At 37.8% G+C, this 24138-nt stretch overlaps 1 protein-coding gene across 1 annotated transcript; it reads right to left on the minus strand.

Annotated features, from left to right (window-relative positions):
• On the minus strand, positions 1-23844 carry elnb (elastin b). Its single transcript, XM_058758618.1, has 58 exons — positions 23769-23844; positions 21434-21622; positions 20990-21127; positions 20812-20838; positions 20460-20711; positions 20204-20230; positions 19925-20074; positions 19765-19827; positions 19627-19653; positions 19300-19533; positions 19155-19181; positions 18864-18974; positions 18637-18702; positions 18230-18520; positions 18042-18104; positions 17891-17938; positions 17524-17574; positions 17397-17429; positions 17235-17309; positions 17009-17050; positions 16691-16912; positions 16563-16589; positions 16024-16299; positions 15910-15939; positions 14941-15294; positions 14821-14850; positions 14471-14692; positions 12961-12990; positions 12620-12868; positions 12505-12537; positions 12205-12426; positions 12059-12091; positions 10400-10477; positions 10140-10166; positions 10013-10045; positions 9840-9926; positions 9698-9754; positions 9513-9599; positions 9368-9415; positions 9226-9249; positions 9030-9056; positions 8862-8945; positions 7361-7381; positions 7238-7264; positions 6698-6748; positions 6220-6591; positions 6012-6128; positions 5875-5925; positions 5720-5767; positions 5399-5602; positions 5036-5074; positions 4699-4920; positions 4403-4459; positions 3359-3430; positions 3145-3186; positions 2112-2168; positions 1916-1972; positions 1-1110 (listed from the first exon to the last, which is right to left on the minus strand). Exons 1-58 carry the CDS (start codon positions 23842-23844, stop codon positions 1064-1066), a joined length of 5754 nt encoding a protein of 1917 aa, XP_058614601.1. The 3' UTR covers positions 1-1063.
• Positions 23845-24138: the final 294 nt, after the last annotated feature.

Consider the following 24138-nt stretch of genomic DNA (forward strand, 5'->3'; position numbering starts at 1 on the left):
TTCAAAAATGTACGATAGATAAAAGGCCCAAATAAAATCAAAGGTCATACAAAAATGTGTTGGAGTTTCACAAAGTAACAAGTGCATAAACGTGAAGAACAAAGGTAAACAATGCGAGAAGATTCACTAGATGAATTGCCTTTATCATACTTTCATGTCACATTTGAATAGTTGCACTTATACAAACACAGATACAACATTCACAACACACAATGCTTAAAAAACCCAAAACGAGTTAGGTTAAAAGCATAGATAGCCTTAAAAACTCAACATTTTAATTTAATAAGAGTTACGTTAAAACAAACAAACAAAAACAAGGTTTTACTAGGGTCAGGATACTAGAAAAGAAACTGCTTCAAGTTCCTGAGGTATCGTTGAAGACAGCTTATAATCCTCAGTACTTAGATGCTGTCTACTGCAGTTATGACAAGCACTTTGTTCTTATAAGACTAAAATTGGTAAGCCTAGATCTCGTTCCTTCATGTGACTACGCTCTGAATGACTGAAGATGCTGGAAATGACAAAATATGGGTTCATGAACTCATATGCATACAGCTAGAAAGAAAACAGGCTCCCTTTACTTTATGATAGGTGGCCAAAACATGAAGCCTAATGACGCTGCTTCCCCTACCGTCACAGTTGATCCTGAAATAGCAGCGACACGTCCCTAGATTGCATGTGTCTAAATACAAACTAAGTGTAAGTGAGCAACTGCAGCAAAACCATAAGACCATAAGAGATGTACATCTGGAACTGCAGAATTTTAAAATGGAACATTAAATGGTAAAATGGCTGAAAATATTTTTTTATTTATTTATTGTTTTAAAATCAAGCAATCATGTTGTATGTATAGTGACATAAGTAAAGTAAAGGGAGTTTAGGCAGTGCAAAGAGTGCCTTGTGAGGTTCACATCGCATCTAATCATATGGCTGAAAAATTCTTTAGTGTAAGTCCAAATCTCTCACATATTACATGAGGCACTTTTAAACTGTAAAAAAAAGTGCATTTGAGATCAGGCAGTAGCACCACTTGTTTATGAGGTCACTTTTATCAGCTGGTTTCTCACTTCCTCCTTCTTCCGCAGTATTTGCCTTGGCATCCTGCACCCCCTACAGGAAAACACACTGTCACTACCACCACTGCTGATAACAGTACACCATGTTTATTCAAACTACAAACAGTGTTATCTTAGAATCATTGAGAAACTATTGTACTTGTATTTTTTTTTTTTATATTTTGAATTATTTATATTTCTATACTTTATATTTTCATTTTAGCTCTATTTGCCATTTTTTTGTTTGTTTGTTTTTTTAATATGCCTATTGTATTTTTATTAATATTTAGAATTAGGTTTATTTCTATACTTTCTATTTTCCTTTTCATCTCTATTTGCCATTGTTTTTTTGTTTTTGTTTTTTAATATTTATTTATTTATTGGTTACTTAGTATATCAGGTTAAACTAAACGAAATAAATGTTGCTTTTTTTTATTATTTAATTTTTTTTAAACATTTTTTTATATTTTATTATATTTTCATATTTTATAATGTTTCAGTTAAAGTTAATTTTATTTAATTTAACAAAATGGTGTTTGGATTTAGTCCACTACAATAACCACAATACATATATAATGAACTACTGTGGTATTTTGGCATTTTAGCTTTATGGTCAATATAAAACTTTTTTTAAATTTACATGGAATAACATGCACTGAAAAGCCATTTATAAGACCAGGCATGCATATTATGAAAGAAACTGGTGTCAATTTCATTTTGATTTTAAAGTTGATTCTTTGTGTTCTGTGGTTTGATTTCTTTTGGTTTATTAAAACATGAACTTCATTATTTCAGGTTTCTGTTGTATGGACAATAAAAATAAAAAACTGAGAGAAGTGCATTTATGTCTGCTTATGTACCTCTGTAGCCTCCAGCACCTAGAAAGCCTTGAAGAGCTGCATATTTGGCTGCTTTTGCTATAAAGAATCATACAAAACACATGCAATAAATACTTGTGATTGACTGTGGATAATGTAAAAGTCTAGACCAAACTAATTTTATCATGGGCTGCATTTTAGCTAACAATGAGTGTGCTGAAATAGCAACACGTCTTACATTGCTGAGGTGTAAGTGGAGCACTTCCAGGTCCCCCTGCACCAGTGCCACCATAACCTACAATACCATACAATGCAATATATTCACAACTCTTCATTAATCACTCTAATAACCTATAACATTGATCATTGTAACACACTGGTACAGTAAAACATCATTCAATGTTTATTTACACACTACCAAAATGTTGCTGTAGTAATGTTTTGATCCAGAATGTTTTGTCGGCTGTGACTTTTCTCATGATTTGGTTGGATTATTTGTGAGAAATCCAAAACATTAAAGTAAACTGACTTCCATTGCATAGTATCTCTTGTGTTAGCTTTCTTTCACACAAATGCATTGCAATATGTCCATTTGTATGCAATCTTGTTGTGTACAGAACAATCATATAAATTCATGTAATTCATTCAGAACTATAATGGAAAATGCTTTTAAATTTGTCCCTCTCTCTTTATTCTCATTTAAATACCTAGAGTAGCCCAAAAGTTCACCCAAAAATAAAAATTCTTAATAAGTTCTCATGTTGTTCATCTTTGAAAATACAAATGAAACACAAAGAGCACATCAGATATGGCCAGTGAATGCTCAAACGTGTTTACTTAATGCACTAGAACAGATGAGGTTTGTTCTTGTGTGTCATGCAAGCACAATCAAGCCTTCAAAAGAACCAGTGAGGTTTGACCTAAGCCTCACACCATTTTTGATGTGCTCTATGTATGTGCATTGATCAATGTTTACATGTGAATAAAAGCCTGACATGAAATCTGTTGATCAAAAAAAGCGATCATCTCTCATCAAAAGAGACTCATATAATCATACGATTTACTTGTACGATGTCTATATGTGCTTTTTTAACACATGTAGGTTTTGGTCACATGGAGTTTCAATGGATGGATGAAAAGAATAAGATCCAATGTAACTCTGTATCCTGATCTCTGCTCTTTTATAAATTCAACTGAGAGAAAAATAGGTGTGGATGAGCCCATTTCCCCAACAGGTACAAGGAGAATTGAGAAAGGATATAATAGCTCACCTGGCTGATAGCCTTGACCACCCAGTGCACCTGTGCCAAAGCCTTCAGGACATTGAAACAAAGGCAAGTAAATACATAATCCGTCCAAAGTTTACATCCAGTATGCTCATTAGGTTGGTGAGACAAATGAAAAGAATTTGACAAAAACCATGCACTAAGTTTAGTGAATTTGCCTTATTAGAAATAATCTTAAATGGCAATGCAACAACTTTACCGGTTCCAACTCGGCTTCCAGCACCTCCTCCTAGACCTCCCACGCCTCCAGCTGCACCTAAACCTCCATACCCTACAATAAAAACAATATGTCAACATATGAAGGCAAAGATGTCAGTAGTGGTTCAATTTAATGTCGCCACAGCCATATCTGATTGCCGAGCATCTGCTAGAGGTATTAACTGAGGTGAGCAATTCTGTACAAATTTAGTACTTATACTCCCTTGTGAAAAACACTTTACTTTACTTCTAAAATAATACTTATTATGGAAATAACACACTTTAAAAGAATATAGTAAAGTGCAAACTGAATGTAATTTTTTCAAAAACTTAAATGCATTTAATTTACAATTAAATTAAAATGTATTATATTTTAAGTATATATTAAATGCAACTTTAGAGTACTTTTTTGACCCATTTAAGTAGGAATTGAGTACACCTTTATATATATATATATATATATATATATATATATATAAGTTCACTGTATTGTGGAAAGTACTGACAAGTATTCATGGTAAACTACACTATACTTGAATGTCATTTCTATTGAAAATTGTATGTCACATATTTACAAATATTTCTAATTACACATTTGCAATGATGAAGGTGCAATTTAGTACAGGTAAAATATATTAACTTTGTAAATTAATGCAACGTAACACTACAGTTAAAATTAATTGTACTTATTTGAGATTATTAAAAGATTATTAAAAAAAATTATAAAACATGATTTAAAATGTAATTTGAACTACATTATTACAAAGTGCACTTTTTAAAAGTGTGTTAAGAAACAATGTCAAGAAAGCATACTATCTTTAAGTACACCTAAGTGGCCAGTTATTTCATTAACATCATATCTCCAAGAACAGCTTTTTAATATACTGTTCTTTTAAGATGTGAAGAACACTGCAAGTGCATATTCGATACAATTAACAATTCTCTCTACCATCATACAAGCCAGACTAGTAGTTTACCATTACAAGCTAATGTAATGATAGTATTAGTAAGTCATAATTATACTGATATTTTAAAACACAAGAACCTGATTTCCCAGGTTTCACAGCTCCCAGGCCACCACCTGGATATCTGGCACCTAAACCTAAAAAAAACAAACAAACAAACAAAAAACTTTTAATATCAATTATTTATGGCACAGATGTGTAGTTAATGTAATTTACGATGCACATGGATATTTTAGTATTTAATGCATTGTGGCATTTGCAATAGATCTTGTTGTTTATATACTACTCATCTATTCTAACCACGTGAACAAATTTCATCAAATTTTATAGCATTTCTGTCAAACTTATGTTTAATGTATATTAAAGCACATGATACCTCCACCCAGTCCTCCAACTCCTCCAGGACCTCCACCAACACCTCTTGGTCCTACTCCTAGACCACCTCCAAGACCTCCAGCCCCTCCTGGTCCTACTCCTAGACCACCTCCAAGACCTCCAGCCCCTCCTGGTCCTACTCCTAGACCACCTCCAAGACCTCCAGGACCTCCACCAATTCCTCCTCTTCCAGCTCCACCCAATGTTCCAGCTCCTCCATAGCCTGATAACACAATGAAAAAAAAAAAAACAGAAACAAAAATTTGTGATTATAAATTTTATCTAACCTGCAAAGGACAGGTTATTGTAGTATTAAACTGCTGATTGGTTTTACATACTTTTAGGTGGTTTTACTGCGCCAGGACCATAACCAAGCCCTAAAAAAATTATAATAATAATAATTATTAAAATGTAAAAAAAAAAAAAAGTGTCAGTAGTCTAAATTTCAGAAGTAAAAATTGTATTTCTGTTGTTCCTTTTCTTGTAGTTCTTTGATCACACTATCGAAAAACTGAAATTTCAGCTAAGAATTTGGGTGATTATTGCAATTTCTCTCTGGGATTGTTAACAAGAAATAGACACATCAACTGCTTGGGTGTCCCACATTTCCCAATGTTCCAGATTACCCTAATTAAGCCTTTTTAAAATTGTGGGAGGGATATGAGATGTGTAAACACCCAAATAACACTTCAGAAACTTACCACCAACTCCAGGCCCTCCAAGTCCTCCAGCACTGCCCGGGCCACCACCATAACCACCTGGGCCACCACCATAACCACCCGGGCCACCACCATAACCACCCGGGCCACCACCATAACCACCTGGACCACCTCCATAGCCACCGGGTCCTGTTCCATATCCGCCTGGGCCTCCAAGCCCACCAAGTGTGCCTGCTGCCCCATAAACTGTCATCAGAGTGATAAATGAGTTATTTAACAGTCTTTCCAGTTCAGTGTGTAAAATACAACCAAACTACATTTTCATCATAAAAATTGTGGATTAGCAAAAATGTTTTCTGGTACCTTTTCCTTGTTTGCTGCCCACTGCAGCCCCACTGGGGAACCTGAGGCCTGCAAAAAAAATTAAATGTACAATTCTCAGCAAAACAATAACTGTCATAACTGGTACATAAAATATCAGGAATGTGGTGTTTTATTTTAATCTGAAAAATATTTACCGGTCCCTGGTTGGATCCCACCGGCTCCTAAACCTCCAGCTCCTCCATAACCTACAATAGATTTACAAACCCACAAGCTAAGGCACAAGCTAATTACAGTCTTATGTAAATGTTAAGTACACTTTATTCATCTCCACCTCCTGGTAGTAAACCACCACCTCCAGGTAGAAGTCCAGTTCCTCCTGTTCCAGCTGGACCCGTTCCACCTACACCTCCAACTCCAAGAGCTCCAATTACACCTGTACCGCTGTAAACTAGAAGAAACACATTGATTGTATTATAGTCCTCGTTTTGCAAACACAGCTAATAGACATCTTACAGATGAAGATTTTAATGCTAAATCACCTTTAGGGGGTTTAACTCCTCCTCCAATTCCTCCTGGAACTCCACCAACTCCACCAGGAACTCCTCCAATTCCTCCTGGAACTCCACCAACTCCACCAGGAACTCCACCAACTCCACCTGGAACACCACCAACTCCTCCTGGAACTCCACCTGGAACACCACCAACTCCTCCTGGAACACCACCTGGAACTCCACCAACTCCACCAGGAACTCCACCAACTCCCCCTGGAACTCCACCTACTCCTCCTGGAACTCCACCAACTCCTCCCAGTCCTCCACCAACCCCACCTGGACCACCGCCTACACTTCCCAGTCCTCCTTCAATAGTGCCTGGGGTATCTCCACGTCCAGCAATGGCTCCACCTCCAATGCCTACAGTAAGAAAAATAAAATAAATCTTTTTGCAAATGAAAAAGCACCTGCTTTTCTTGCCCAAATATTTCGAGACAGTAAGAGTACAGTGAATGGCATAAAGTACCTGGGGGCTTTAGTGGTTTGGCTCCTGGTAGTGTTCCACTATCGCCAACTCCTAAGGAAGAACAACATTATTTAAGTGATTCAGTCATACTGGGACATAAAAGCATTAAAGCCTCTTTAAGCAATGTTAACCACAAACCTTATTTTCATATAAACTGAAAATCAGTCAAAAATCACCATTCTAAAAGCCTAAAATAGGAACTTTTCAAGGGAACCAATAAAAATATTAATTCTTGAGCATTCATATGACTGACTAACCTTGAGCCTCTGGAAAAAAAAAAGTTATAAAAGTTGTCGTTGTGTCTTATACAAATTATGTTGTGAATTTTCAATGCAAAATACATTTGCATAAAAAAATAAAATAAAATAAAAAGTATTCACAAGCTCAATAAATTTTAAAATAATTCGTTTTATAAGCTACTACGGCCACATGCAAGAAACTTCTCCACCACTAGAGGGAGCCGTAACATTAGCAATTTTTGAATATGATGTAGGTGGATAATTTCAGTGTCTATTTTCAGGTTACAAAGACAGATCTTACTCTCGGGTCGTGGCACTCCGGTTCCACCTAAAAAAGGAGAACGTCAGTAAGGTAAAAAGGAATTGTCAGACTTAATAAATGACTGTTCATACAGTATGGTACAAATAAAAGCTAAATACAAACCTGGTACAGTTCCAGAGATGCCTAAAACATAAAAAAAAAAAAAAAACATGACATGTATCTCTTCAAATCCCATTTTCAACACTTAATAAGCAATTACAAATCATTCTGAACATGCAATGCATTTTGATATGTATTTATGTTTATTTTTTGTGTTATGTGGTTTTGCTAGACTATATTATGGTCTTCATGAATAACCAGATGTTACAGTGCTGCTCACTAATATTGGCACCCTTGGTAAATATGAGCAAAGGTGGCTGTGAAAATAAATCTGCATTGTTTGTCCTTTTGGTCTTTCATTCAAAAAATGTACAAAATTCTAACCTTTCATTGAAGTAAAACAATTACTAACAGTAAAACAGTTTCGTAACATCTTTAGTTGATTGGAACTTCTTAATTATTGCCCTGATGGTGGAAATGGGGATTTTCAATGCTTTAGCTATTTTCTTACAGCCACTTTCTATCATCTCAACAATCTTGTTCTGTACATCAAAACTATATTATTTGGTTTTACTCCTTGTGATGGATGATTAAGGGAATTTGGCCTGTGTGTGTGGAACAGGAAGTCATGGCTGGATAATTTCATGTTCATAATCACCCTGGTGTGCTAAAAAATGTAAATATGAATAGAAATATACTTCTGAGATATTTTACTCATAAGAATTTCTAGGGGTGCCAATAATGGTAGCCAACATGTATTGGAGAAAAACATTTATTTCATAATGTGAGTTTCCTCCCCACTTTCCATTGTTTTACTTCAATGAAAGTTTAGAATTTTGTGGATTTTTTGAATGAAAGATCAAAAAGATAAATGATGCAGATTTATTTTCATAGCCTTTGCTCATATTTATCAAGGGTGCCAATATTAGTCAGCAGCACTGTACATAGTGCACTGATGGCAATAATATTAATTCAACTATAAATATGAATAGCTTCTTTTAAGAATAATTTTGTCAATACTACTACCACCACTACTACTACTACTACTAATAGTAATAGTAATAGTAAAAGTTCTGACACAATTTACTCCAAAATCTGTATGACCTTCGTTCTGTGGACAAAAAACACAATTTTTATAGAATATTCTGGCAAAACATACAAGTATCATAAAAGTGAAAGGTGGAAAAGAAGGTACGAGTGGCAGGACCAGGCACCTTAAAATCCATCAAGTACCTCCTCTTTCCCCCTATCCACATGATTTTATGGTGCAATTTAAGCCATGCTTCAAACTTGAAACAAATCTCTATAACCCAAAATAGTATACTTAAGCACTCTATGAATAGTGCAGTTGGCCAGAGATTGTGTCTGAACAAAAATAATCTGGTGAACTTTTTATGTCTGTAGACTTGTCTGGGTTTTTGACTATGTCACAGAAGATGCAGTGTATGGTTTTTATTCTATGTAAATTAAATGTGAGCTACAAAAAGAAAACACATCTACGAAAAATAGATGACAAACTGCAAAAGGATGATGTCTACAAGCTCACTGAAGAGGAAGGGTCTACCTGGTTTTTCTCCAGCTAAAATGGGTATTCCTGTCCCAGCAACCCCATCAAGTCCATCAGCATCAATGGACCCACCAGTAACACCTGAAAAAGATTACATGCTGCTCAGTTTCTATCCTTTTAAAAAGTTGGAAATCCAACTTAAAATACCACCTCCAATAGACCCACCTGATCCCTCTATTGGTCCGCCAGATTCTGAAATAATCACAAAATAAAACTGGTGGCTAAAAGGTGAAAACGCCTGTTCATTTTTCTTACGTTGTCAAAAGGACAATTGTTTTATCCTAGTTGATGGGATCAGATGGGATGTAAAAAAAAAAAAAAAAAAAAAAAAATAGAAATGAAAAAAAGAAACTTTTCTTACCAGTCTTGGGAGCTTTTGTTCCACCTGTGTGTTCAACAAAAGGTTAAAATTACAATGCAGGAACAAACAAATTAAAAGCTAAATAACAAATAATATATACAATAAATATCTACAATAGAGTAAAAGAAAAAAAGGTAATAACCTTGACCTTCTCCAGCACCACGGGTTGCACCATCAGGAATGCCAATCACTAACATGGAACAGGTAAGACTGATAGTTATTATGGTCTTCTATTATGGACGTTACATATGTGTATCTTAATGTACATTTCAAATGAACTGCATTACCTCCATCAACTCCAGGTTTAGGTCCTGCTCCACGATCTGTGCCGGTAGCAGCTGTACTTCCTGGAATTGCTGTTCCTCCTATGATGCCTGGTACCCCGTATTTAAATTGAAAATTGGAATAGCAATATTTTACTGGAGAAATGGATGGTTAGATGATACAGTATAACCATAGATTGCCAACTCACCATATTTGTCTGGCTTGGTTCCTGAAACTGGTGTGCCTCCAGCCCCACCTACACCACCTGTGATGTAACGCTGAGCATGTAAACAAATTCCTATCTGTATCTATTAACTGTTATTTAGTCCTCTTTTAGCAGTTATCATCACCAGTTCCAATTCCAGTTCCTGTGGCCCCAGTTCCACCAGTTGCTGGTACCGACCCACCCACACTTCCAGCCCCACCAGCTGGTTGTCCTAGATGGAGTGCATGTGGTCAAATCTTAGTCTGTATACATGTGATATTTTAATTGTAACAAAATTAAGTACCAGAAGTGGTTTACCATATTTAGGTGGTTTTTGTGCTCCTCCATACCCTTTAGAATGAAATGAACAAAACAGCAGGTTCACCCACCAATGCTTAGATGACATAATTATTTAAATTTTAGTAATTAGTTTTTCAAACTTTACCTCCATATCCAAGCCATCCAGGCAGAACTAAAAAAAAAGACAAGTATGTATTTATTTATTTGTTTGAATTGTATGGACAAAAAATACTGAGACATTTCTCGAATTGATTTATGTTCCACTGAAGAAAGAAAGTCATGTAGTTTTGGAACAAGTAAATATAAGTAAGTACAGATTTTTTTGATAAAGTGTCCCTTTAACCAAAAACCAACAACGACCAAAAAAAACAAAAAAACAGTTGCATGTCAAATTGCTTCACATACCGCCAGGACCTCCTGCCAATCCTGTTCCAGTTCCTGGTACACCTCCTGCTCCCAAGACACCTCCAGTTCCAGGTAAACCTGTCAAAATATGCATGGGTTTAGACTCTGTTAATGTTGTATCATTCCAAAGGCAAGCATTTTATATTTACCCTTAATAAATATTTGTAATGTGCATTAAACATAAATATGTGTTTGAAAAAATACATAAATTAATATTAAATTATGTTTCATCATTATATTCATAAAATATTTGGTAACATTTTTGACAATTTGAATGTACTGTATATTAATCAATGTTCAAGAGCCACTTGCAATATACAGGTGCATCTCAATAAATTAGAATGTCGTGGAAAAGTTCATTTATTTCAGTAATTGCTTTAATTACTGCCTCAATTCGGCGTGGCATGGAGGTGATCAGTTTGTGGCACTGCTGAGGTGGTATGGAAGCCCAGGTTTCTTTGACAGTGGCCTTCAGCTCATCTGCATTTTTTGGTCTCTTGTTTCTCATTTTCCTCTTGACAGGTCTGGTGAGTTTGCTGGCCAGTCAAGCACACCAACACCATGGTCATTTAACCAACTTTTGGTGCTTTTAGCAGTGTGGGCAGGTGCCAAATCCTGCTGGAAAATGAAATCAACATCTTTAAAAAGCTGGTCAGCAGAAAGAAGCATGAAGTGCTCCAAAATTTCTTGGTAAACGGGTGCAGTGACTTTGGTTTTCAAAAAACACAATGGACCAACACCAGCAGATGACATTGCACCCCAAATCATCACAGACTGTGGAAACTTAACACTGGACTTCAAGCAACTTGGGCTATGAGCTTCTCCACCCTTCCTCCAGACTCTAGGACCTTGGTTTCCAAATGAAATACAAAACTTGCTCTCATCTGAAAAGAGGACTTTGGACCACTAGGCAACAGTCCAGTTCTTCTTCTCCTTAGCCCAGGTAAGACGCCTCTGACGTTGTCTGTGGTTCAGGAGTGGCTTAACAAGAGGAATACGACAACTGTAGCCAAATTCCTTGACACGTCTGTGTGTGGTGGCTCTTGATGCCTTAACCCCAGCCTCAGTCCATTCCTTGTGAAGTTCACCCAAATTCTTGAATCGATTTTGCTTGACAATCCTCATAAGGCTGCGGTTCTCTCGGTTGGTTGTGCATCTTTTTCTTCCACACTTTTTCCTTCCACTCAACTTTCTGTTAACATGCTTGGATACAGCACTCTGTGAACAGCCAGCTTCTTTGGCAATGAATGTTTGTGGCTTACCCTCCTTGTGAAGGGTGTCAATGATTGTCTTCTGGACAACTGTCAGATCAGCAGTCTTCCCCATGATTGTGTAGCCTAGTGAACCAAACTGAGAGACCATTTTGAAGGCTCAAGAAACCTTTGCAGGTGTTTTGAGTTGATTAGCTGATTGGCATGTCACGATATTCTAATTTGTTGAGATCGTGAATTGGTGGGTTTTTGTTAAATGTGAGCCAAAATCATCACAATTAAAAGAACCAAAGACTTAAACTACTTCAGTCTGTGTGCATTTAATTTATTTAATACACGAGTTTCACAATTTGAGTTGAATTACTGAAATAAATGAACTTTTCCACGACATTCTAATTTATTGAGATGCACCTGTACATGTAAGTGAATGTAGTGTGTTTCAACTTGCCATATTTAGCTGCTTTTGATCCAGGTCCATATCCTATAAGACATCACATGTAATTAATTAGAAAGATAAGTTGATCAGGTACAGTTTTAATAATACAGATTTTCTAATTCCTGTATAAATGACTTACTCTGACAGGTTTAAATTACCTCCAGCACCTGTTCCATACCCAGGCCCAAGCCCTCCTCTGCTTCCTGCTCCGACAGCACTACCAGGAAGTCCTGCTCCAGCAAATCCAGACCCGGGACCTCCTACAGTCCCTGGACCATAACCACCAACTGGCCCTGCCCCCATGCCAAATCCTCCTGCTGGACCGGTTCCTACCTGACCCTGCAGACCAAGTCCTGGAGCTCCTCCACTAGCACCAGGACCTACACAAGTATTAAAAGTGTTAATACCAAAATGTAGGAAAAAAAACATGATGGCATAATGAATTTAAAATATCCTACCATATTTTAGGGCCTTTGGTCCACCTGGATATGCTGCATTAGATACAAAGTATAAATATGGAAACAAACAGAACGCCTAAACTGCGTTTATGTAATATAATGTTTGTCAGAATACCTCCAGAGCCAGGCCCATATCCTCCAGCAGGTACTCCTCTTGGCCCATAACCACCTAAGGGTGCCCCTCCAGGTCCGTAACCACCGACTGGTGCTCCTCCTGGTCCATAACCGCCAATTGGTGCCCCCCCAGGTCCAAGTCCTCCACCTGGTGTTCCTCCAGCAGCTCCAACACCTGACACTGTTCCACTACCAAGAGACCCTCCTAAACCTCCAGGCAATCCCGTTCCACCAGCTCCACCAGTAAGCCCTTTTTGCAAAATGCAAAAATAAAATGTCGTTTATAATTTGTATTTTTCTACATGGATACTAAACTTTGGAGATTATTTAACTTCGCCATACCATATTTGCGAGCTTTGGCCCCAGCATATCCTAGAATATAAGAAGTCAATATTAGAGAAATATGATTTAGCAGTGGTTAAAGCTATGTACAGTTCTTGTTATGAAACTTTAAACGTCATATTTCTACAAAACGTTCAAATATGAGCACAACAAGATCTTTATAGCTTGTACTTCTATGGGAACCTCCAATGATCCAGTCTTTACCTCTCTTTACCTGCTAATAAAAATACTCTCTAACAACTTCAAGATGTCACCTCAAAAAACCTTGGCCAGGTGTTATGAGGCATAACTGCACAATGGTGAGCTACAGAGAAAGAAGAGCAGAGTATCGAAATACTGCTTATGCTTAAAATCAACATCCGGTCGATAATCAACATTGTGCTCTAACCACACTAAACCTACATTACTGTATGCTTGAATGATACAGTTATCCACTTGGATAACACTGATGAGACATTAGAATGTGCTCAAGAATGCAGTGGCTAAATTTAGTCAACCAAAACAAAGGTCATCTGGGGATATACTTGGCTAGACATGCTACTTAGGTTTCCAGTTTGGCCAGGGTTTAATTAAACTCCAAAAAAGGTTGAAGCTATCATTTTCTTATGACATTGCATTACTATGGTTGGTGAGTTATTAGTGATGCTTTGTGCCTGTCTGTCCCTGCGTTTGTGCAAAACAAATTACGTATCTTGTACATTATTTCTACACTGTCTAGAAGAAACTCAATATGTGGTTGCATAGAGAAGATCTTAGCTTTAAAAAAAAGAGTTGTGCCAAATCCATTCACATATCTCTACAGTGAACAGTCAGGGTAAAGACTCTAGTCTCTGTGGTGGCTTGCACTTAAGAATATGAAGAATATTATGTGTAACATTGTTGAGGGCAAATACAGTAATGAGTATGGGCTATCAAGTCTGGTGGTTAGCAACCCTGCTTCCCTTTCTCCTTCTCTTCTTTAAAAATATACTACAACAGTACATGAGAGTAAACTACACTCTAAGAAAAGTCTGTAAAAATAGGTCACAAGTCAAGTTACCTTAATTTTTTTAGCGCTTTATATAATTGTTCAAAGCAGCTTTACAGTATTAAACAGGAAAGTAGCAGAATCAATGATGCAAACTTCAAAATTAGGCAAATCCAAATTCTGCTGTAAAGCAGCTATAGCAAGACAATTATTCAACGTTATTATTATTATTATTCACTGCCAGTCAGTATTCATGTTATTATTCAGCGCCAGTCAGTTCAGTGTTGGTAACTGTGTAAAGTTAATTCATTATGAAACAAGTTAATTTCAGCTATAAGCATCTCTACTGAAGACGGTGGTATCGATATTCAGTTCAAGTCAGGTCAATGTTTTTTCAGTTTGGTTCAATAATAGTGTAAACAATAGTGTCAGTGTTGCAATATTCATCAATTTTGAACAAATTTGATTTAGCTATATAGCAGGAGACAACAGTGCCATAGTTTTATAGCCCAGTGTTTGAAATCTTTAGAAACACTGATTTACCTCCAGGTCCAAATGCACTTCCAGCAACACTACCAGGTCCAAGCCCACCACCGGGTACACCTCCTGGACCAAAACCCACACCAGGGACACCTCCTTGTCCAGCCCCAGTTCCTGGTATAATCCCTGCCCCAAATGGTCTGACACCAGTGCCTGGTAATCCACCTGGAACACCTGCAGCTAATCCAGTGCCTGTACCTAAACCAGCACCTCCACCAAGTAGACCTAGAAAAATAAAATAATATTTAAGGTTTTAAGCTAAGTAAAGTTTGGATAATAATGCTATAAATAAAACCAACATAATTCATTTCACAGTGCAGTATGTTGAAGCATTGAATTAATGGTTGTTTTACCATATTTACGAGCTTTTGCCTCCGCATATCCTGCAAAGCATAAGAATATTTAATATTAAATATGACCTCAAATCTTTATTGAAAATGTATGTTGTACAATATTATGGTATGATTTGGTACCAGTTCCAGAGCCGGGGAGTCCTCCAGCACCACCGCTAGGAAGACCACCAAATCCACCACCAGGCAGTCCACCAAATCCACCACCAGGCAGTCCACCAAATCCACCACCAGGCAGTCCACCAAATCCACCACCAGGCAGTCCACCAACTCCACCACCAGGCAGTCCACCAACTCCACCACCAGGCAGTCCACCAACTCCACCACCAGGCAGTCCACCAGCTCCTCCACCAGGCAGTCCACCAACTCCACCACCAGGCAGTCCACCAGCTCCTCCACCTGGTAAACCACCAAGTCCACCTCCAGGTAGCCCTCCAACTCCTGTACCTAAAGTCCCACCAGGACGTCCAAGCTGAGCTACAAAGGATTTATCAGTGAATATCAATGTCTTACATTTCTTTAGGTTTCTGTGACTGTGGTAGAATTTCACAAATTATATATGGAAAAAATAAATCATCAAATCTAAGCACAGTAATATATTCTTATATTGTATTTTATTATCTTATATTATATTTATTATATTATTATTAGGATTGGATTTGGCCTGTGGGACACTAGTTGAGGAGCCCTGATGTTGGGTATACAATAAATACTAAATCATTAAGAGGCATGGTAAAATATTTTTCCTTTTTAACAATAAAAAGAGCCAAAAAATAGAGCCAGAAATTAAGCCTGGAATTTTGATTGAACTCAGTCTTTCAGTCTTTTAGGATGGAAATATAAATAAAAACCCTGTTCAGACACACCTTCCTGCAATTTTTAAGTTATTCTCAGCACCTTGGTTTAGGTGTGTTTCATTAGGGTTGGAGCTAAGGTACTGTAACCCTCCAGGAGCAGGGTTGGCTATCCCTGTACTACAGCGAAATTGTATATTTACGGATACAATGAAGACTAGTTCAATGACATGACTGTTGATTTGCCAATAAAAGATCTACAGTATTTCATTATAAAATGCAAAATGTAAAGTCATACCATATTTTCTTGCTTTGGCTGCAGCATATCCTAAAATATGGCAGAATAGTAGATATCATTGTGCTGTTAATGATAATAACTTTGAAAAACAAAACAAGGTAATTTTCAGGATACCTTCAGGACCAACTCCAGGTCCAGGGATACCACCAGTGCCAAGACCACCAACTCCCAAACCAGAACCAGGAAGTCCTCCAGCTCCAAGGCCACCCACTCCCAAACCAGAACCAGGAAGTCCTCCAGCTCCAAGACCACCCACTCCCAAACCAGAACCAGGAAGTCCTCCAGCTCCAAGGCCACCCACTCCCAAACCAGAACCAGGAAGTCCTCCAGCTCCAAGACCACCCACTCCCAAACCAGAACCAGGAAGTCCACCAGATCCTATCCCGGAAGCTAGAAAATAACAACCCAAAATTGCATAAAAATTAAGATGAAACGATGAAACTATGTTTTCATGCATGTTGCATGATAAATGTCAATCCCGAAAAAATAGAGTTTTCATGTATAATTTGGATTTTTCTACTTTAACTTATTTTTACATGGCTTATTATTTAACATCTGGATTCCCCCCCTGATATCTACTGTCATTTTTTCCATGAAAGAGACAGTTGTCAGCCAGGTGATTATATTTAATATGAATCTAGAAGTTTTCTTACCATACTTTCGAGCTTTTGCCCCAGTTCCTAATGAGAGACAATCCGTGGATATTATAAGACATAAGCAAATTTCAATGTCTTAGATAATCCTGAAACATTTCTCTATTTGTAATAAATCATAAATTTACCCCAAGGATAGGAACCACCAGCTCCTGGATATAGGACACCAGGAGTTCCACCGCTAGCTCCAGGAATGACTCCAGCACCTGGAATACCACCTAATCCTGGCAAACCACCTGCACCAGGTACACCACCTATGCCTGGAACACCACCTGCACCTGGTATACCACCTGCACCAGGTATACCTCCTATACCAAGCCCACCACCGAGACCCGGAACACCACCAGCCCCTGCAAGGAGAGTCAGCAATATCAAGCATGTCGTTTAGACATATATTGAAATTCTTGTTCCTAAGAAAGTCTTAATTTTTTTCCTGCATGACTTACCGTACTTGGCAGCTTTAGCCTGAGACTTTGCAGTGCTTGTACCTTAAATTGAGTAAGAAAGTACATTTCCAAAAATACTCTTAAACTCTGTAATCATATGGCAAATAACTTGATTTTAAATAATGAGAAGCTAATGTAATTGGCTGACATGCATAATTTGTGTTGGTTGATCTCAAATGTAAATAACTACAATGGATAAAGGGATAGATTTTTAAATGCATGCTACCTCCAGACTTTGGTGATATAAGAGGATATCCACGGAACACGCCTGGTATTTGTTGACCAAATCCTCCACGACCTCCTGCAAGAGAAAAGATAAGTGAGCTCTGTTAGAAGTAGTTTTCATACCTTTTATCGAAAGGACTGTACTTTCAGTAACTTATTTTACCATTAGCTCCAAGCGCACCTTGACCAAGCTGCCCTATAAACAACAAAATAGAAGAGAGTGTCCTGGAAAATATTTAATTGCTGGATAAAGCTATAAATTATAAAACTATAAACCACATAAATCTTACCAGTTTGAGATCCAGTGGCTACACCTGGCAGAATGCCTCTACCGCCAAAACCTACGTATAAAAACAAAAATGTAAATATCATATATGTATTGATATTCGGTTACACTTTATTTAAGGTGTCCTTGTTACAGTGTATTTATACAAATAAGTACTGAGTAATATTAATTAACTACATGCAATTACTATATGGTTAGGGTTAGGATTAGGGTTTGGTTTAGGGTTGCTTGCATGTAATCATGCATAATTAATTGTTATTATAATAGTAAGTAAATGTAACGTGTAACAAGGACACCTTAAAATAAAGTGTTACCGAATATTCTAGAAACAGTGGAAAATCTCATAACTGTCAAATATTTCAGTCACCCACCTTGTCCAGGAACTATACCCCCTTGGTATAGCCCAGGAATCCCAATACCTTGTTTGTTTGGAGAAGGAAAAAATAAAACAATTATGTTGTGTCAAAGATTTGATAAAAAATATTCCAACAAAAGAGGAGCTCCATTAATAGACACAGTTACCTGGCACTGGTGCCTTCCCAATCTTTCCGACTTTCCCCCCCGCACCTGTCCCAGTTCCAGTTCCTGGTAAGCCAGTTTGAGGGAGAAAATGTGCTAGGATCCATAATGGATTGAAACATTGAAAAGGTTAAAATTTTCAAGCAACTGCAAACAGCAGTAGCTTAACAGTAAGGCCCCTCAAAACCTACCTCCACCATGTGCAACTCCTGCTCCTCCAATTCCAGTTCCAGTGCCACCAGGTCCAATTCCTACACCTCCAGGCCCAACTCCAGCTCCACCTGGTCCAATTCCTGTGCCACCTGGACCAATTCCTGCACCACCTGGTCCAAGTCCTGCACCACCTGGTCCAATTCCTGTGCCACCTGGACCAATTCCTGCACCACCTGGTCCAATTCCTGTGCCACCCGGTCCAATTCCTACACCCCCAGGCAGAACTCCTGCACCCCCAGGTCTAAATCCTGTGCCGCCTGGACCAATTCCTATTTCATCAAATCCAGCATGTGTTGATACAGTTTAAATATGTTTTTTGGAAAAGTGTAATCAAGTTTCACATCTTCATTTAAGCCAATACTCATGTCCATAGATCTAGCTTTACCTGGTTTTGGTGGTTTCTGACCAGTTGTTCCAGCTCCAGGATAAGTACCATATCCACTATAGCTACCTAAAAACAAATCACATTTTTAAAGCAGCAGATAATATTCCTTTATTATTTAACCCCTTCAAAATTCACTTTTAACTAGTCAACTTTAAATGTATTCCTTTTTATTGTTTATTATGTTATTTCATGGCTACAGCACAGAAGGAAAGGAAGTATATTCTTACCACCTAATGGATAGCCTGTTCCAGCTCCTCCAGGTGTAAGTGGAATAGCACCTGCTCCAAGACTTCCTGTTCCAAACGGTCCGCTTCCAAAACCCCCAAGCCCACTATAACCTAAATTTACACCATCCGAGGTAAATGCATTTTGAACTATTGACAATATACTGCTTTCTGACTGTAACAGCTATAAGAATTAATAATAAATCGTGATGTTCACAACAAAAACAATGGATTTTAATTATGTGTGCACTTTTTTAATTGTATTTGCAGAACACTTTTGAATTCAGATCATACCTGGTTTCCCAGGTTTTCTGCCTGCTCCTGTGATAAGGCAAAATTGTTTTGTTTATTTTTATCAAATATTGCTATGAAGAGAATCACAAATGCAGTAATAAAAAAACTCTTGTTGTGTCTACTGTTGATTAAAAAGATGTCTTACCAGGACTCAAGACACCTGGCCCAACACCACCAGGGACAATGCCACCTTGTCCAGTTCTACCTGGGACAATGCCACCTGGTCCAACACCACCAGGGACAATGCCACCTGGTCCAACGCCACCTGGGACAATGCCACCTGGTCCAACGCCGCCAGGGACGATGCCACCAGGTCCTATACCTCCCGTGCTGACACCTCCTGGGCCATAACCACCAAGACCACCAAGACCTCCATAACCTAAAATAATGTGTATATATTTAAATATTTAGAGTGAAGCTACCTTTAAATTCCTCAGTGAAGATGAAACACTGCATCTTACAGATTGCCTACCTGTTTTGGGTGGTTTTCCACCCACACCTAGAAGCAGGAAAGGGGAAAAATAACGGTACTAAACAAAACTTAGAATATTTAGAATTAAGCTTTTAAATATCGATATATAGTTACTAGCATTTGTTTTAATTTTCTAACCTCTTCCAGCACCTATTGGACCAGCTCCACCAGGGCCAAACCCTCCCACACCAGTGCCTACACCTGACAAAAAAAATATAGAATTCTCTGTTGTGAGAAACATCAGCATAAAAGATTGCTTAACTTTCAAACAATGGAGTTTCTCTACCAGTTTCTCTACCTTGTCCAGGTATTCCTGTGCCAATGCCACTAGCTCCAGGACCAACACCAAAGCCACCCGGTACTACACCTCCAAGGCCAGCACCCCCTGGCCTGAGTCCAAGGCCACCAAGACCTGCAGTTCCAAGAGTGCCTGGAATACCCCCATAACCTGTTTGTATGAAGCAAGACTCATGCAAGTCTTATTCAAACCAATACATTATTTGCCTAATTTAATGCATGTAGTTGAAATTGCAAATGTATGTGAACACTTTATTGACTGCAGTTTTCTCCCACTCACCTGGTTTAGGGGGTTTGCTACCAGCACCTACAGACAGAATAAAGTAAGGTGAAATAAAAAAGTGCTTGAGATCAATCTGAGTCTAACCATTTAAATATCCACCACCCTACCAACAAATATGAATTTGCAGTATTTATTTGGCTCAGCTTCACTAAGTTATTCTGCAATCCCTAGTAGAGACTAGCAGAACCTTATAGGAAACATTTCAGTTAAGTTTGATTGCTTATTAGCAAAATTACATTCTGAGAAATATTACCTGCTCCAAGGCCTCCAGTTCCAACACCAGCACCAGGTCTGACAATTCCTGGTCCAGTTCCTATAGTACCAGTGCCACCAGGTCCTATGCCACCAGGTCCAATGCTACCAGATCCTATGCCACCAGGTCCTATTCCTCCTGGTCCAATGCCTCCTGGACCAATGCCAAAAGAACCAACTCCTCCAGGTGCAAGTGATCCAGGACCAATACCTGTACCACCTGGCCCAATTCCTGGTAAACCTCCATATCCTCCTGTGTTGACACATTGAATTTCTTATCTGATAAAGGCAATGTCTTTGCCAATCTTTATTATTAAAATTAATCCCAACTTTTAGCATGCGTTACATCGCACCTGTTTTAGGTGGCTTGAAGAATGACCCTGTGGAAAAGATCAAATTCATGAAATCATTTTTGTGCCTCAATAGCATGCCCCTAAATAGATAAATATGTTAATTACAAAATGATAATTATGTTAATTACAGTTTATGGTACATTACAGTACCATAATATGTAATGGAAATTTCATCAACCTGTTCCGAGGCCTCCGGTGCCTAATCCACCAGTACCAAGTCCTCCTGTACCAAGCCCTGCACCACCAGGCCCAAATCCCCCAAGGCCTCCAGCACCCAGTCCAGCACCTTGCCCCCCAGGACCACCACCTCCGAAGCCTAATACAAGTTAGATAAGTAAATATTAATTTAATCAAACTTAAAATGACTAATTAGGAGAAATTTAGCCATGCACCTCCTGTCTTTCCTGGTTTGAAACCAGGTATTCCTCCAACTCCTGGTAAGTAAGTAAATAAGTAAATAAATAAAATTATTGTATTAGATACATAATACAATGCAATACATAATACACAATAGATTTAACTTTATTAGTTGCTAATTTATTGAAGTTTATTATTGCACTGATATGGAAGCTAGGGACACTAATTGCACATGAAATGTTTAAGAATAAATTTGAATTCTCACCAGTTCCAGGTCTGATTCCAGTTCCTGGCCCTATTCCAAGACCACCTGGACCTAATCCTGTTCCAACTCCTCCATGACCAACCCCAGCACTTCCGATTCCAGCACCAAATCCTCCTCCTGGACCTGTTCCAGCACCAAGTCCAGCTCCAGTTCCAAGACCACCCCCTGCACCAGCTGGTATGTAGATTCCTGAGAAAGAAAGTGAACATTAATAAATTCCTTTATTAATGTGTCCTGGGGCCCGTTCTTCATATGTCGCTTATTACAGCCGAGATCAAATGACACATAAAAGATGATATCATTGCACTAATCATGATCTGGCTAATTCGGTTCTTCGAATGCACCTTTTGTTGATGATTAGTATGGCTGGATTGAGATATCAGAGATAATTGTGCGTTCATGGGTTGGTTTAAAAGGGGCTACTCGAAACCAGGAAAGACAGCAACGTAATGACATTATATAATTAAAAAAGACTCCTGATGAAAAACTTGACAAATTTCTGGACTTTTATAAGGACACAGCCAAGCGAACAAAACTACATAAATGTTATAATAGATCAATGAAATGTGCACTGTTTTTATTTTATTTAAATTTTTACATGATTCCCACTTATTTATATCCACGATTTCTAATATTTGTACAGGCTTTACATTTTTATTTCAGTGTAGTAATTAGCCATTCATTTAATTTTATCTTTGAAACAGATTTGTGTAAGACTCTAATACAATTACTAAGTAATTATTTTGTGACGAATAAATCTTTCAAAAAGTAAACCTGACTATGTCTATTAGCCTATAAACTACACAATATTATTATATTATTTTCAAATTAATTTTTAAATTATTATTATTTAAAATTATTGTCCCTGGATTGGTAGGGTACACTTGTAATAAAGTAGCAGTGGTTGGGACAGATTTTAAGTATCAATTCAGCTTAAAAAGATGCAATCTAATCCTGTTTACATGAAATAAGCCTGCTCCCGAGCAGGTTTAAGTTTACGGACCTGTTGCTATGACAGCAACTCCGGGATGAGCTTCGAAGAACCAAACAATCCAAGATCAAGTGAAATTGGCAACAATAAAATCCAGCTAACCGAGTTAGCGACTTACGAAGAACGGGCCCCTGTTCATGATAGCATGTCAGATAAAGAAATAAGGAAGCATTTAGTTGTGTCTTTGTTTTTGTATGTATTTGAGAGAGTATTTTCTAAAACATTATTACATTGAATATAGAGTAGATATGACTAAATTTCTATGAACATCACTGTTTGCACTGCAAACCCATACTTTTTTATTTGACAACGATGCATATTAGGATCTAACTGCTGCAACACATTACCAGTTTATGAGGACCATTCTTGTCCTTTACTCAGTGATGATGCCACATACCCAGGGGGTTCTAACTAATCTTGCATCTAGTCTTTCATGTGAAACCTCAAACAGCACCGAATGCATTACCACATGAGTTTCTCTGTCCTCCTGCCTTGCTGTTGAAGGTTTGGAGGCATATGGGAATAGAGAATGGATGTGATTCAGATGAAGAACAACATCCTATACATGACCTCCTTCAAGAGCTTAGAACTAAAAAGCTGAAGTCCTCTGTTTTACAAACCCACTGGGAAATGCTTGTAGGTTGTTAGTATATGATGTAATGATCTGGATTAGAATTTCTCAGATCATTCCTTCTACATGAATAAAAGATTGCACGTGGAAACCATTCCCATATACATAAACATTGACTTCAAATCCTTAAAAAAAACAAATTATTTTAATCAAAATCCATCTGGTTTTATGGAGTACTATTTGTGATTGTATCAAATTAAACTTAAAATTACAATTGAAAACTTTAACCGAATTCAAATGCATCATGTTTCACTGATTTGTTACTTTGTACTTACTTTTTATAAAAGAAATAGAAAATCAAAGTAATATAAAATGCTATCTCAGCTCATTTTAAATGAACAGCTTGTAACTTTAGTAAACTACAAGTTGGCAATGTTTCCTCACCATCATAAATTTTTAAGTATTAAGATATAAAGATCATGCAGGAACAAGAACTGAGTCAAATTTCATTGACACAGTAAATCATCCTGCAACAATGCACTATAGCAATACATTCAGTACAGCACTTTTAATTCAACTTGCTTACTTTTTATAATCCATCCTTTACCTGAACCTAGAACATTCAGAACATAGACAACAAAGTACAACCTAAGTGCATCCACTGTCAGCAGTGTGCAACTAAATTTAAAAGAGTGTGATGCTATTGCCAAAACTGCAATACACCTGTAATACAATGAGATAGAAAAAGCCAAATGAGTTTGGAGAGACCTTACCTCCTTGAAGGGAGGGTTTACACAGAACCAGCAGGAGAAATCCATGCAAGAGCAGAGGTACCTTACTCCAGGCCATCCTGCTCTGTAATATCCCTCTCCACTCCCAAACTGTGGGTTTTATCCCCCAAAAGCAAATCACTGCACACCCATGTCTTGAACAAGAAGGATAAGGGGTGGGGGGGTCAGTATGAAAGAGAGGGGGAAAAAAAGAAAGTAAGGATGGAGGAACACTACGTAATTAGGGAAACTAGCACACTTGGGTCTTGTACATTATGTTTTTTTTTCCTGTTTTTTTTTTTTTTTCGTAACCCCACCCCTAGCCCCCCTAAATGACTGGTGCTAGTGCATTTATTTGGGTCACCTCTGCCAA

This window comes from Onychostoma macrolepis, chromosome 21 (genome assembly GCF_012432095.1).
Source record: "Onychostoma macrolepis isolate SWU-2019 chromosome 21, ASM1243209v1, whole genome shotgun sequence".
NCBI classification, from domain to species: domain Eukaryota; kingdom Metazoa; phylum Chordata; class Actinopteri; order Cypriniformes; family Cyprinidae; genus Onychostoma; species Onychostoma macrolepis.